Source organism: Lynx canadensis, chromosome A1 (genome assembly GCF_007474595.2).
Source record: "Lynx canadensis isolate LIC74 chromosome A1, mLynCan4.pri.v2, whole genome shotgun sequence".
Classification (NCBI taxonomy): domain Eukaryota; kingdom Metazoa; phylum Chordata; class Mammalia; order Carnivora; family Felidae; genus Lynx; species Lynx canadensis.
In genome coordinates this window covers 121,327,808-121,343,976 of record NC_044303.2, presented here as the reverse complement: position 1 = coordinate 121,343,976, position 16,169 = coordinate 121,327,808, and the positions used below count along the sequence as shown (strand labels likewise).

General features: G+C 42.3%; 1 protein-coding gene across 1 annotated transcript; it reads left to right on the top strand.

The window, feature by feature from the left end:
* The first annotated feature begins 1,567 nt into the window (after positions 1 to 1,567).
* Positions 1,568 to 15,505, top strand: GRXCR2 (glutaredoxin and cysteine rich domain containing 2). Its single transcript, XM_030300679.1, has 3 exons — positions 1,568 to 2,091; positions 8,621 to 8,848; positions 14,145 to 15,505. The coding sequence occupies exons 1-3, from the start codon at positions 1,756 to 1,758 to the stop codon at positions 14,325 to 14,327; spliced, it is 747 nt and encodes a 248-aa protein (XP_030156539.1). The 5' UTR covers positions 1,568 to 1,755; the 3' UTR covers positions 14,328 to 15,505.
* The last annotated feature ends 664 nt before the right edge of the window (positions 15,506 to 16,169 follow it).

The window sequence follows — 16,169 nt, the reverse complement described above, 5'->3', positions numbered from 1 at the left end:
GTGCCAGTTATTTTGGTAAACACCAGGGATAGAGAAGTAAAGACTGTTTCTGACTCTAAGATATTTACAGTTCAGTGAAGGGAGACACAGGAATGGTAAGAGAAGGTAAGAAGCGCTTAATAGTGGTCAGTCCAAAGTTCCATGGCCTTAGACTTGGGGCAAGTGGGAAGAGTTCCCAGAAGCAGTGACATTTGACGTGTAGCTTGAAGGAGAAGTAGAAGTATGGCATTTCAAACAGGAAATAGAGCACTGAATAAGAGACAGAAACCCGTGGTTCTAAGAAGTAGGTGAGCTCGTCAGTGTGCCTGGACCACCAATTACAGGCAGCACCTGGAAGAGTGACAGAGGACGAGGGTGCAAGTGAAGGGACAGGTTTTGAGTTTTGCCTGCTGCAAAATTAGGTTAAGACTTTTTATGTAGGAGACTGACATCTGTAGATAGTTTTTTTTTAAACATGGCTGTGGCATCAATATGGAGAATGGATGGGTGGGGAAGTCATTAGGAGATTGTTGCCATCTTGAAAACAGAAGTGATGAGGGCTTGACCTAGGGTCATGGTGGTGGGAGTGGATGAAGGAAGGCAGTGGCGATAGAATCCATAGGGATGGCTGCAGGAATACAAGACAAATCAGTTTGGACAACTGAGTAAGTGATGAAATCATCAACAAAGGAGGAGAAAGTCTCAAGCCCCCACCATTTCAGCTCTTCAAATCCAAGCCATCCTTTTAGACTCCGCTCATTCCTCCTTCCGCTCATTGTCTCCTTAGGGACCACCCTCTCCCCAGAATATCTATTCTAGGAGACAGCAGTGGACAGTTTGCCGCCAGCAGGAGGCTGTTGTTTCATATATGTTAGGTCTGTTTCCTAAACTAGAGTGCAGGACTCTCATTCACAAGCCCCACATCTCATACTGCCCTGATACTCCTCTCAGTGACTGTTGCACAGTGACAGGCATTTACTGCATGTTATCTGCCATAGGCAATGGGGCCTAGTGCTGTGCTTGCAAGTGAAATCTTAAATATAAAATAAAAATGAAGTGTAGCTGCTCTGGTTAATGCCGGAGTAGAAGGCCTGGAACCTAGGATCTGTAGTTTCCTCCCGTCTAGGGCTCCATGAGACACAGTTTGAAAACTTTTGGCTTAGTGGACTGGCCGTTGGTTGTGGAGTCAGAGCTAGGTTCTGATCCCTGCTCTGTCTCTTACCTAGCTGCAATGGAGTAGACACATGGGGAAACGCTTCTGGGCCTCTCTTTCCCCTCTGTAAAACAGGGATAATTATACTTCCAATGGCTTATGTGGAGGACAAAATAAGGCAATGTATGTAAAAATCTCTGGCACCTATTAAATACTCGCTAGGTCATTGTAGTTGGTAAGAATATTAAGACACTTGCTAGCTGATGGTGTAACTAACCCTTGTTGAATTGGTACTTTGTTCAGTCTATATAAACTTAACCATTGCTCAGGTTAGGAAAAGCCAGGGTTTGGTTGAAGTTACTGGGGAGTTTGGGATCAAAGGGGACCCAGTCTTGTCTTATGCTGTGCTCTCTCTACTCCATAAACCCACAATCGCCTGCCTTTGCATGAGGATCTGTCAATATTTAATGTGTGGGTGTCAGTTGCTGTAAACTGAGCATACCCCAGCACCAACTTGAATTAATTATATGCAAGAGGAGAGAAAATAAAATGCCTTCTTCTCAGAGCCCCAAGTTTCATTGGCTACGCTGAAGCCAGGAAACCACAGGGTGAAATTTCTACTGATGGAGGACTCCGAGAAGAAGCTGAACCAGAAGAGTGACGGCAAACCACGGAAAGTACGATTTAAAATCTCCTCCTCCTACAGTGGCAGAGTGTTGAAGCAGGTCTTTGAGGATGGGCAGGAATTAGAGTCGCCAAAGGAGGAATACCCTCACAGTTTTCTCCAAGAGTCCCTTGAACCAATGGATGGCGTTTATGGGTCTGGGGAGGCCCCCAAGCCCCGACCATACTCCCCTAAGCTGACTGCTCAGAGGATCAGCGTTTTTAGAGAGGGCAATGCCTACACTTTGGCGGGCGGCCAGTCTTTCTTCAATGATTACAAGGCGAATGACCATAAGGTTGGTATTGTGCATGATGTGTAAACTTTAAGGACTGAAATGTGTATAGAAAAATGCCCGATTCAAATTTGTACATTGCTCATGCTCCAGTACCAACCAGAGCTGTAGGTGCACCAAATGGGAAGCCACTGTTGGAATAATATTTCTGGAACAAAAATAACATGCTTGCTGACTACTTATTGGAAAGTGCAGTAAGCGTACATAGTATTCCCTTCCATCCAGGGTAGTAAATTGTAATTGGGTCATTCGCTGGGTTATCTCGGTAAGTAAATTTAATAGAGATGCAGTGGTTTTCAGGTTGCCAGACTGCCGTTTTAGAAAATTATGTGACAACTGGCTGTTTTGTTTCCAGAAAGAGCCGAGTGTTTGAAGGTGCTCATTTTACTCCAGCCAATTATTCAGCTTGTGGTTTATCCCTGTCTTGTTTTATTTCCTCTCTCCCTCCTGCTGCCTGCTTTTAAAAAATGTTTGTTTGTTTGTTTATTTTGCCTTTCCCTTGTGTGTTAGCATGAACACTGAGTGGTTGGAGTCCCGGGAAGAAATGGTGAAAAGCAAGTCAAGCAGAGGAAATGTTACATGGGGAAGAAGTTCGAGCTAGTAGTTCAGTTGAAACCTGTATTTTGTCTGTTAATTCAATTATCTTTGCCAGTACCATGGATAATCAAAAGCACATACATGATTTTCTTTTAAGCTAGAAGAACTTGGAAAATATTCACTGATTTCCAAAAAGGAAGAGATGTGTGGATGTTTGCCGATGGGATTGTGAATGCCTTTTTTTTTTCTTTAAGATTAAATACAGTTATCTAATGTGCCAGGTCATTAATGAATAGTACACCAGGATATGCTCTCATCTTTAATGTGTGAAATTCAGATAATTACTCTCTAATCATTTTTATTGTTAGTTTCAAAGGGAACAGATAATTCATCTCTGGCAGACAAATGCATTGGCCTTTCTGGCCTTGGTGAAAGTGAAGTTATGGGCAGTCCACATTTATCAAAGATAATACCAGGTTTCTTTTTGATAACGAAGGGAGCTGGAGTGAACAACCCCTCATGTTAGTGCAGTAACTTAGACATTATGAAGCAATATCACATACTTGCTTTTTTTAAAAAAATATTTAAATTCAAGTTAGTTAATGTACAATGTAGTGTTGGTTTCAGGAGCAGAACGCAGTGATTCATCACTTATACATCACCCAGTGCTCATCCCAACAAGTGCCCTCCTTAATACCCATCATCCATTTAGCCCATCCCCCCCACTCACCTCCCCTTCAACAACCCTCAGTTTTTTTTTCTGTATTTAGGAATCTCTTGTGGTTTGCCCCTCTCTGCCTTTCTCTTATTTTTCCTTCCCTTCCCCTATGTTCATCTGTTGTGTTTCTTAAATTCCACATATAAGTGAAATCATCTGATATTTGTCTTTCTTTGACTGACTTTGCTTAGCATAATACATTCTAGTTCCATCCACATTGTTGCAAATGGCAAGAATTCATTCTTCATGATCTCCGAGTAATACACTTTTCCATTGGGTCTTCAGCACAACTTTGAGGAGAAAGGCAAAATATGCGCATTTCCATTTTGCAGATGAGTAAAATTGAGTGCCAAGTTGTTAAGGATCTACCAATATTAGAGGGTCATTAGGTACACGGTCAGAATAAGAACCCAGCTCTTCTGATGCCTCACGCTTTTGACCCTCTGGAATGCTCCTTTTTAGAGAATAAGGTCATGAATCATGATGACGTTAATAGTAATAGTTGCCATTTACTGAGTGCTTATCATATCATAGCTTCTTGGCTATATCTTGTACTTACAGTATCTCTTTTAAACTGAATCTTATTTGTAGGTTTAGACTACAAAGTTGTAGTTTATACAAACCTTGTATAAGCCTATGGTGGAGAATATTGGACCGCTTCACAGATCATGTGTCAAACTTGGCATGTATGTAAATGTATGATTTGGTAAGGACTTATAAAGCCAGATGACTGAGTTTTCATAGGAGTGCTGCACCATTGGTTTAAACACAGTACGCTGGAGACCATGTTCAGAGTTTGATTCCTGTTCACCTGGTTTCCTGCATGATCCAGTTATCCTTGTTTTCTTTGTTGCCTGATCCAGTGCCACCTCCTAATCTTAGCCAGCCTCTGGGTTAGACGGGGATCAGGACAGATTCCTGCCGCTCCACCCACTGAAACAGGTTGTCAGTGTGGTATTCATGAAAAATAAGGAAACGAGAGCTGGAAAGCCATGATTTTTCAACAGTGAATCCAGTTGTAAAGTAACCCTAGTAAATATTGGCTGTGAAGCAACACTGGGCAGCAGTTAACTACAACAATTAAAAGTAAAGGCTCTGAATTTGAACAGATATTTGTACACCAATGTTCACAGCTGCTGTATTCACAATTGCTCACAAGTGGAAACAAGCCAAATGTCCACCAGTAGATGAATAGACAAATAAAATGGGATATATACACACAGGCGAATATTATTCAGCCTTAAAAAGGAGGGCTGTTCTGACACATGCTACAACATGGATGAAACTTCAAGACCTTGTGCTAAGGGAAAGAAACTAGTCATAAAAAGATAATTATATGATTCCACCTATATGAGGTGCCTAGGGCAATCAGATTTATAGAGACAGAAAGTAGAGCAGTGGTTGCCAGAGGCTGGGGGAGGGGCGAGGTGAGCATTTAATGGACATAGAGTTTCAGTTTGGGAAGATGAAAAAGCTCTGGAGATGGTTGGTGGTAATGGTTACACAACAGTGTGAATGTACCAATGCCACTGACCTGTCTGTCCACTTAGAAATGGTTCAAGTGGTAAATCTTATGTAATATATTTTACCACAGTAAAAATAATAATTAAGAAACAGGGGCTCTGATATCTGTTAGACCTGGGCTTTTTGTCCACTCTGCCTACTTACTGTGGGAGCTTAAGCAAACCACTTAGTCTTGCCAAGCTTTAATGTTATCGTCTATGAGATGAGAGTAATAAAAATACCTATTTATGGGGCACCTGGGTGGCTCAGTCAGCTAAGCATCCAACTCTTGGTTATGGCTCAGGTCATAATCTCATGGTTCGTGAGTTCAAGCTCCGCATTGGGCTCTGTGCTAACAGTGCAGAACCTGCTTGGGATTCTCTCTGTCTCTGTCTCTGTCTCTGTCTCTCTGTCTCTGCCCATCCCTCGCTTGCATGCGCATACTCTCTCTCAAAATAAATAAATAAACTTTTAAAAAAAAGGACTTATGAAGATTGTTGTGGTGATTAAAAAAAGTTTGTATGTAAGAAATACTTAGCATTATGCCTGAAACATTGGATGTGCTTAGCTAATGTTCCCTACCATTGTGATAATGACCAGGTTCCTATCAAAGAAATACTGAGTCTTTGTAAAAAGTTTTATGGGATAGAGAAAGAGAAAGTGGTTATAAACAACTAAATATTTTAAAGAATTGAAACCAACTGAAGTTTTATAAGGTTCCTTTAAAAAAAAAATGGAAGGGAAAGGAAGGGAAATGGCATTTACTAAACATATACTCTGTATATATTATGTAATTTCATCTTCACAGTAATTCACCGAGAAAGATTCTTACAAATTGGAGAAACAGTGCACAGGAGTTTAGTAACTTGCAAATCTTGCACAGAAAAATTCGCCTCAGGCCTGCCTGCCTCCAAAGCCCATTGCATTTCTAGGACCCAGGAAGGTGTCCCCACATTTAAATGCAGAGCCACAGAAAGGTTTCGTGGTGTCTGAAGAGCAGTCTGCAGGCACATTGCCCCTGTTAAGGGCATTTATGAAGCTCAGTCCCGTAAGTTGCCGTTCTGGGCACTATGGAAGGAAACAAAAAAATTCCTGGCTTCCTCATGGCCCTCTGTAATGGAAGAGTGGGTGTTTTCTCACGGGCAATTGGGCGTAACCAGATAGCGTGAACTTTAGTTACACCCGGAGCGTTTCCTTAGACTCAAGGAAGAACTTGGCTGTCAGGGTGACTGAAACTTAAACACACCTTAAAGGTGATTTGGGACCCTCCTTCTTTGGAGTACATTAAAAATAAATTTACAATCTTTGGTGTCTCACATATTGACCAGGTTAGAGGCAGGAGGTTGGACCCTACGACCACAGACTTTTTTTTTCAGCACACTTTAAAGGGTTTCACCCCAAGAAAACCAGTTCTATGTGTGAAAAAAAGTTCCCTAGTAATTGAACCTCTTTGGCTATTAGTGGAAGTGGAAATGGAACCTTCCAGAAGTGCCACCATCTTTATCTTCTGATGTTCAGAAACTGATAGTCCAGAGTGTGAAACAGGAGCCCAGTGAGCATCAAACAATAGGAAATGGAAGCTGCCACACGATCCCTTGAAGAGAAGGAGAGAAAACAGGCCCAAGTAGGAAGCTTGTGGCTTCATAAATAATGATTGAAAACTCTGCGGGTGTTTCAAGGAAGGGGGACTGAGTACTGAAGTCCTGTTTAAGCCAGGTTGTGACTGAATGCGTTAGGGTTGTAAAGAGGAGACTGCTTAATTGTGGCATCTAAGTAGATTTGGTTTCTCCCGTTGTATAAGGGCGGGGCAGGGTATTTCACGTTGGGGTATTTAGCTGTGTAGCATGATTGTACGTGGACTGCCAATGGACAGTTTTTCATACTAGCAATGTTAGGGGCGCCTGGGTGGCTTAGAGTGGTTGGTTGACCGTCTGACTTCGGCTCAGGTCATGATCTTACAGTCCGTGGGTTTGAGCCCCGCGTCGGGCTCTGTGTTGACAGCTCGGAGCCTGGAGCTTGCTTCAGGTTCTGTGTCTCCCTCTCTCTCTGCTCCTCCCCGCTCATGCTCTGTCTATCTCTCTCTCAAAAATAAACGTTAAAAAAAAAATACTAGCAATGTTAACAATGCCCACCAGTATATAATATTTTTAGCTTTTGGAAACCCTGTCTTATATACTCTTCATTGCACCCCTACCCCTAGAAATTGATATAATTAGCCTCAGGGATGGGAGTCCAAATCTTTAACCACAGGGACATTGCCCAATCAGCACAGAAGCCAGCAGAATATTGGGGCAGGGTCCTGAAACGTGGACTTCTGAGCAACGACCACTACATTACTGGGTTTCGGGGATGTGAGAGGTTCCCTGAAGAGAGCTGTGGGTAACAGGAGGGCGCTCAGGAGTCTCAGGACAGCACCTGCTTACCACCCAGTATCAAAGTATTCTTCTGTTTTGATAATAACTTTGTCTGTGGTGAAGCCCATCAGTGAACCCCATCAGTTAGATGTCACCCCATTTGCGGAGGAGCAAACCGCGGTTCTGAGAGGTCACGTGATTCTCTTATATCTCACAGTTGGTGAACAGCGGAATCGAGATCTGGTGTTGTTTCCCTCCAAGCTATCCTAGCTCTGGGAGGCAATATATGTTCTTAGTTAATAGTCCCTAAACATTTACTTCCCACGCTTCCTTACTGCGTTGTTGTTTCAATTATTTCAATTATTCCTCAGCAAATTGTCAAGTAATACATGATAAATCTATACAAAAGAACGTGAGCTATTGATAATGATGCCACAGGGTCCCTGGGTGGCTCAGTTGGTTAGGCATCTGACTCTTGATCTCAGCTCAGGTCTTGATCTCAGGGTTATGAGTTCAAGCCCCGCATTGAACTCTGCGCTGGGCCTGAAGCCTACTTAAAAAAAAAAAAATAATAATGCTATAGAAGTATATTTTTTGACATTAAAAGATTTTTGTATTGTACAAATAATAAAAACATTACATATATGTAAGATGATTGCACATATATAAGATCATTATATATTATGTATTTACATAAGATCATTATATACATAACAATCTTACAGGTTTTTTTGGGGAGAAGATGCTTGTGAATAGTGCAGGGTAGGTGTTGAGAATATGGACTTTAGAGTTAAACACACTGGGGTTCGAATCCCAGCCACAGACCCTTACTAACTGTAACCTTGGGAGGCTCTTTACCTCACTGTGATTCAGTCTCCTCATCGGTAAGATGTAGAAATCATAGCATCCGCCTCAAGGGATGCTTGAGGGGAAAGTGAGGTAATGTTTGTAAATGCTTATCGTGGTGCCCGACACAAAATAAATGCTATCCACTATAATCAAATAATGATAATCAGTAAATTTTATCTATTATTATTTATACATAACAATTTTGGAGAGCTGTTTATTTTTTTAAGCCCTCTTCTGTATTTATTAAACTCTTTCTGTGTGCATCCCTGCATCAGCTACTGCTGTATGTAGTGGGAATAGAAGTTCTGGCTACCACCCTGCAGTCCCGGTTATACAGTTAGTTCAGCTTTGCTTGGTTACCATCAACAGGGGGAAGGAATCTGGGTTTTAAGGATTTTAGAGAGAGCGAACAAACCAGGGAGCGAATTGTAGCTTTGGGTTCTGTTGGAATCATAAATGCTAGATGGTTACAAGGTCCTTCTCTCCTGTTGCCTGGGATGTTGAACGGTTTCTGCAGCCCTGTATATGGTGATCGGTGTTAAATCTCCATGCTCATTCTCCATTTCTCTAGTCCCCACCTATTATAGATTTTGGAAAGATAATCATCTACACGAACAACCTGAAAATCATCCGAACCCCAATGGACAAGAGAGACTTCATGCGGAAAATGCTCCAGAAGGAAGAGGAGGCCGAGGAGGAGTCTCTGATGAGCAAAGAAGAAATCTGTGGAGACAGTGGCCTGAATGATGGGCATTTGCCAGACACGGAAAGCACATTCCCCCATAACCAGTACCCACAGGTGTGTCAGAATGGTTCGCTGTCCTACTTGGAGCTGGCCCTACAGCAGTGGTCTCCACATGGTTTTGATCTTTGCACTACTTCAGAAAAAACTTGAATGTAAATACTTAAGATGTCTAACTGTTAAAGATGTTCAAGAATTTTAACTTTATTATTATATTTTAATGGTAAGTGATTAGCAAAATAGTTATGTATATATTTCAAATACACACAATTTTTTTTTGATGACTTCTTTTGAGATCCAATTAGGTATTAATTGTTTTCACTCTGCAATGTGGCAAAGAACAGCTTGTTCCAGAGATGGAAAAAATCAGCTCTGTTCTTTTTCTTAATGGGTTTGCTTGTGTTTGTCTTACTGGTTTATCCTCAATCCAGTTTCCTTGAAGAGATCTTATGAAGACATGTGTCCAGTTTTGTAGAGATTAGTTTAGTTGAAATTAAGCCATATTGTCTCTAAGTCTTCTAGACCAGGGACAAGAGAACTTCAAATGCTCAAAGCGAATGAGTGAGCTGGGACACCATTATCACTTTGCACGCAGTGAGGTCACTTTACATCATGTTTACTCTAGGGTCCCCTGGGTACCATGTTTGGTCACTGCCTGACCTAGTGAAGGTGCCAGTGTCAACTAGTTTATTAAAAATTAGTATAACGGTTTATTTTGAAGATATTATTGATGCTTAATTTCTTGCCTTTTTAAGATAAAAAGTAAATATAAATAGTTAGAATTTTTTTTCTTCCCACACTCCTCAGAGGTGTGCCCTCTTCACCTTGGAAACTGTTGCTTAGACATGCTCAGATGAGGGGGTAGAGTGATGATATTCATTAGTTCACAGTGTGGGGTTGGGACTGGGAAAAGCAAGTTTGATGGTTTTAAGCTAAGAGAGTAAAAGCTTGGATAGCAGCAGAAATGAATTTTCTCTCTCTTCAGATTCCATCTCTTGGGAGCTGAAGCTTTCTGTGGAACTTACTCTCACCTCCCATGAGTTGGTGTGATGCAGTGAGCCAGCGGCTTCCTCGTACTTGAGTGATATCCCCACCCTGGCAAGGTTTAGAGGATGGGAATGAGAAAGTCATGACCAGACTCTAGCAAAAGACTCTTATTAAAGTTCTGCTCACAACGACTCATGTCTCTTTCCCACCTGATCTCACACTAGATAAGATATATTTGAAATGCAAATATGATCATGTCACCCCGTCATCACTCTCTTCCCCCACCCCTAACTTTAAGTGACATCTCATCCCTTGGAATGAAACCAAACCTTCTGACTTGTTGTAGAAAACGTTGTATAGCCTGGACCCTCCCGGCCTGTTTATTCTCCTCTTACACATCTCTCCTCATTCTCTCTGTCCCAGACACACTGCCCATCTAGCTACCATTCATATGTTCTTTGCCCTTTCCTAGCAGAGGCAACTTCCCTCTCCTTAGAATGTTCTCCAGATTCCCCACCCCCTTCCCCTTAGCATCTGAAAGTGGAGACATCACTTCCTCAGAGGATAGACCCCTCAGAGTACCTCACACCCCTCCTCAGTTGCAGTCTTCAATTTCTCTGTGTAGTTATTTGGTTAACGTTTGCTGTCACACACTAGAGTTTTGTCTGCACGAGGGCTGGGGCCATGCTTATGTTGGATTTGGTATAGTAGTTCCAGTGGCACAACAATAAGAATGAAAATACAGGTTGGCACAGAGTAGGCGCACAGTGCATATTAGTTAAATATTTGTGGAGAGAATATTGGAATTTGGGACCAGAGTGCCAGCTGGTAAGGAAGTATCGTCCTTCTGCCTTCTCTTGCCTTTTACATAGCACTATTCAGAACCCAGCTTAGCAGCAGGCAGACTACTAAACATTGTGATCCGAAGCATTACCTCCCCACTTTAAAATTCATTAATTCTATTCTTTTTCAAGCCGTTTTGTAATTTGTAGGAGCATATATTTTCAGAAAGGAGACAGAAATGATAAAATGCAGGTCACGCCGCTGGCCTGAAAAAAAAAAAAAAAAAGCAGCAACAGGCCTGACATGACAATTATCTGTAAATTCAATTTGGAGAGATCCATGTTTTCTGGCTGTAATACCACAAACTAGGACAGAGGCGTGCAGCAGAGAGTTGCCGTGAAAGGTTATACTTCACTTGCCTGTCTTTTAAACTCTGTTTTAAATTGCTATTTGTTTGCCAAATCCCTCATGCAATAAATGCCCAGCCAGGTTTTATTTTAAAAAAGAGGGTCAGAGAACATCAAGGCGCCCCTTCTGACCAGGAGACCCTTTGTTGTGTTATATGGAGCAGGGAAGCAGTGGGAACCTTGATGAAAGAGCAAGGCAAGGCTAACGGCCAGGCCATGCTGACCATCTGTATTCACCGTAAAAGAAAAGGAGAGCAATAATTGAATTGAGCCACAGTGAAATATGGAAGGGGAAAAATCTGGCCCTATGTTCGATGGATTTGAGACCATAACTCATCCGGACTTCTTTATGCCTTCTGCGCTCTTGCCTTTGAAATAGGCGACAACAATGACAACAACTGTCATTTATTGAGGGCCTGTGATAGCCAACCACCATGCCCAGTGCTTTCTATGCATTAGTCTACTTCATTCTCACAAGGACTCTGTGAGGTAGTGATTGTTAGCAGTCCCACTCTTGAGCTGGGGAAACTAAGGCACAGAGAAGTTAAGTAACTTGCCAGAGGTTATCAGAGCCAGTGGTCAAACCCTGGACCACCTGACTACCAGTCCTATCATCTTAACCACTCTGCTGAGCCGTCTCCAGATTGGTGCTCCTTAGCATCATCAGGGCTACCACAAGCCTTTGAGTCTGCAGTGTGAAAGCTGAGGCCCCTTTCCTTGGCCACGGAGCTAGTAAGAGATGGTTTGGGTAGGTCTGTCGGTTCCAGGACCTAAACTGTGCAGTACAACTATGTTCTAAGCCATCTTACTGATTATTTTCTGAGAGGAGATTAAAAATGCTGAGAACAGAAGACAGAAGCTTATATCCCTCTTGCCTTGAATAGAGGCTCAGTAGCCCTTGATTTAATCATTAAATGATTAAATGACATGCTGAGAGCAAGTGGTTGGAAGGAGGGTGGTAACCCAGGGTAAGAATGGAAATTCCAGGGAGCCTTCTAATAGTACCTCATACAACCACGTGACATTAGATAAAATTTGATCGATGATTTGTTTTTGTTCTCCGCAAGCAGGTGCACCAGGTCATTTCATGAATCTTTTCATAGCTGAACCTGACATTGTATGCAAATTAATTTTTGGATGACATGTATAGCATTTTGGTAGGAATTTACTATACTTCCTTTGGCAGCACTGACAACATTAAAATCTCCCTGGGATCAAGTACAAAAAAAAACCATGTGGATTTAGCAGAAAAACGGACTGTGACCATTTCCTTAAAGAATATTTTGGCAAAAACACTTATTTTGAATACTTTAAGGGTAGAAAACAAGTTTCTCCATTGTTGATGTATTAAAATATGGCCACAATCAATAAAATATTAACCGAAGGGTACATTTAGGCTTTTGTTGGTTGGATGATCACTTCCATTCCCTAAATCTAGAATGAATAAAATGTGGTATCTTCTTAGGCACTTTGTAGCACAATGGAACTATTTTCAGAACTCCTGCCGCCCTTTTCAAGATTATTTTTATTCTTAAATTGTAAAAGAAAGCTGTGTTAGCTGGGTTGAGCCACCCAGTGGATTCCGCCATCTTGTTAGGTCCTAGGATTTAAGAATCAGAAGGGTTCTCCAGACATCGTCGTTTTGTTTGTTCATCTGGCAAACATGTGAATGGCACATGTTGTGCCAGGCACAGCACTAGAAGTCTTGGAGGTGATGGTGACAGGGACTAGCACAGAGAGCTTCATGTCTGGTCAGCAGGAACTTTCAGTAGAAGATGAGGCCTGCCATGCTTGGGGCAGGACAGGTGGGACAGGACTCCTGGCCCAGAGGTGTGGGGAGGCAAGGCTTCCTGGATAAGTGCTGCTAAGCCAACATCTGAAAACAAATAATTGTTGTCTGGTTTGGGGAGAGCCACCCACAAGACTAGAGGCAGGGCTCCACACTAAATTCATGCCAGAGTTGGTGTGTATCTGGACTAGCATTGCGGTTGTGGGTGGTGAAAACTGGATGGATCTGAGAGATGTTTTGCAAGTGAAATAGACAGGACTTGGTGCTGGATCCACCTGGTATTGATTTGGTACCGCCCCTTATTTCTTGGGAGGTTCATGGTCTATGCACAGTCTTTGCACAGGAATGCAAAGGTTGCTAGTTTCCTTGAGGTGTCTTAGGGAGGGAACATGCAGTAGACAAGGGGCATATTCTGCAGGATGGGAGTCGAGCACTAGTAAGTCAAGACTCACTAGCAGGGCTTAGAAGTGAATTAACTTTTGTGGAAAACCTATAATATGCCAGGTGACAAATTGTGGTTTTTTTCACACTCTCATTTAATATTCCAGCTACTCCGAGAGGTCAGCATTACTACTCCCATTTCGCAGGGAAAGAAAAACAAAGATGTAGAGAGGTCAAGGGAACTTTCCAAGGTGCATGATTGCTCTCTCAGGCCTTATCACAGGTATCAAAGAAAATAAAAAGTACTGCAGGAATTCGGAGCTCAGCTTCGAAGGATTGTAACATCGATTCATTCATCCACTCAGGCTCTTGGCCAGTCACACAAAAACAGTATCTCTTGAACGCCTGCTGCTGGACAGGTACAGCGAGGGCCTGTGTATGGAGTCAGTAAGAGCATGAACTCTGGTGCTCAGTCATCTGGAATCAAAACCTGCCTCCTCTCCTCCAAGGCTGTGTGACCATTGACAAATAACCGAACTTCTCAGCGTCTCAATTTTCACATCTGCAGCAAGGATGATAATATTTGCACCACCTCACTGGGGTGTTGTACGGATTAACGTAAAGAAAGCTCTTAGAACAGCACCTCGCACCACCTAGGCACACTGCAGCTGTTCACTATTAGTATTTGGCAATGCGGATAAGTAGGTCCTTGTCCTGATGGAGCACACAGAAATGACACGTCAGATGGTGACAAGGGCAGTGAAGAACGTAAAGCTGCAAAGTGCAAGGCATCGTAGCAGGGGATGGTGTCTCAGAGATTCCATCAGGGAGATCCTCTCTGATAAAATTGCAGTGAGAATTGTGTGCCTCTGGTCAGTTCCCTCTTTGGCATTTGTGGGAAGCATTTTCTGCTCTCGTTCTGCCTCTGCCTTTCTGGCAGCCCAGTGCTATTTCAACGTGTATTTGAACAGTGGTCTCTAACTGAATGCTGCCCTGTCTCTTGCAGGAAGGGGAGCTTCCCGAGGACAACTGTTTTCACTGCCGAGGGTCGGGCAGTGCCACCTGCTCTCTGTGCCACGGCAGCAAGTTCTCCATGCTGGCCAACAGATTTAAGGAGTCCTATCGGGCCCTGCGGTGCCCTGCCTGCAATGAGAACGGCCTGCAGCCTTGCCAGATTTGCAATCAATAGCCTGTGGCTTTGTATGTCCGCTGTTATCGCATCCTTCCTGAAGTTACTGCTTATAAACCCCCTCCTTCTCTTCCCTCTCCCAGCAAGGAAGCCACAGTGCCTACCACCACTTCCACCACTGGCAAAACTCAATTACTTGATGACATTTCGTGAGGCTGGTAACATCTCCATGTGGTTCTAAGTGGCAGAGGCATTTTCGAATTAGAGTCGGCTTTGAAACGGGTTCTAAAATTATCCTTCCAGGAACGTGTGCGTGTATCTTACTTGGCTTAGCTCGGTTTTTTCCTTACACTAGTGAGCAAATAAATGCACATTACAGGCAGCAGGTTGAAGTCATTTTCTGGTTGGGAATTATTTTGCACAATTATGCCATGAGAAAGGGATAAAAAAGTAAGTAAAAAAGGCAGGTTTCTGATTAACTGAATTTCTGTTGCATATAATGCATTTCAAATCATCATTGGTCAGATTTAATTTTTAATTAAGCAGAAGAGGAAAGGGATGCCCGATGCAGAATGTACCAGCAGGCCACTGAAAACAAAGCAACATGTATGTGCTTCGTGCTGAAGATGGGCAAGCTGAGGAGGCCTTTCCTTCAAAGTCCTGAGTCTCTCCTGTGTGATGTGCTGGGGTGATATTCACGCAGGCAGTGAGCAGTGCTGCTTCTTAAGACCAGATGAGATAAGACACTCCTACATATGCCTCTAAACTGCTGAGGCTATAAGCCAAGTCAGAACTACTTAGGATAAATTTGGTGCTTAAGTATGTGTGTGTGACATGACTTCTTCCAACCCCTGAATTATCAGCAAATAAATACATGTATTTCAAGTCTAGGATATAGCCACAACCTCTTCAAAAAAGACTGGATATTTTTATAGTTATCTATTAGAAACCTCTAAAAAAAAACCCAAGGATTATTTTTAAGAATTCTCATTCTGCCGTCGGTGAATACATATAGTAAAGGTAATTCTTTCCTCTTAAAGTTGGTTACAAAATTAGAAAGATGCTTTCGTTAATGTACTTTTGTGGCTCTAACCCCCACACCCTTTACCACTTGAGGATAACCCTGTAAAATCTGTTATGTTTTGAGACATGTGGCTTTTCTATGATGATTTTGATTTTCATTACCTGATTTTTTTCCCAACATTTGTTTGTTATTCTCTAATATTCAGCTATTAAAATAATTCAATGAACACTTTTCAGGAGACATAAATACTTCTAATAGAAAGATTAAAATATTTTTTGAAGCCATGATAAATTTTGCCTGTCCTCTCTTCCCCAGAATGATAGAACTATTCCTAAGAGACTTTCTTTGCCTCTGCACTAAACTGTTTCCTGAGTTGGTTTATGGTTTCTCACAGCTTTTGACTCTTCTATTTTTCCAGACTACTAGAGGAAGGAATGATAACAAGAGGCCTTTAAGTGCGTTCTTCTCTTTTTTGACAGGAACATTTGACAACGGCTGTTTTGAGCCCTGCGTGCCTGATGTACATTGTTGCCCAGATGGGCACCATCACTTCGGTAGGGCACAGCGCTTACACTTTCAGTGGAGGAGGCAGATCTATCAACAGATAATCACAGCATAGCATGACAAGTTCTGGGGTAGGGGAATTGCTAGGAGGATTTGAAGCACATGGAAGGTACATCTGATGTAGCCTGAGTGGGGTTAGAGAGGCTTCCCAGGGGAGGAGGTATAGCAATGGTGGTTTCTTTTCCTTCCTTCATGCTTTTTAGAGCCTTTAATCCTTTTCAGCCCATAATAAATGCATCCACTAATGATTACGTTTGTTTATTCAGTGAACAAGAATTTATCGTGCACTGGGAATATATCATTAAACAAAACAG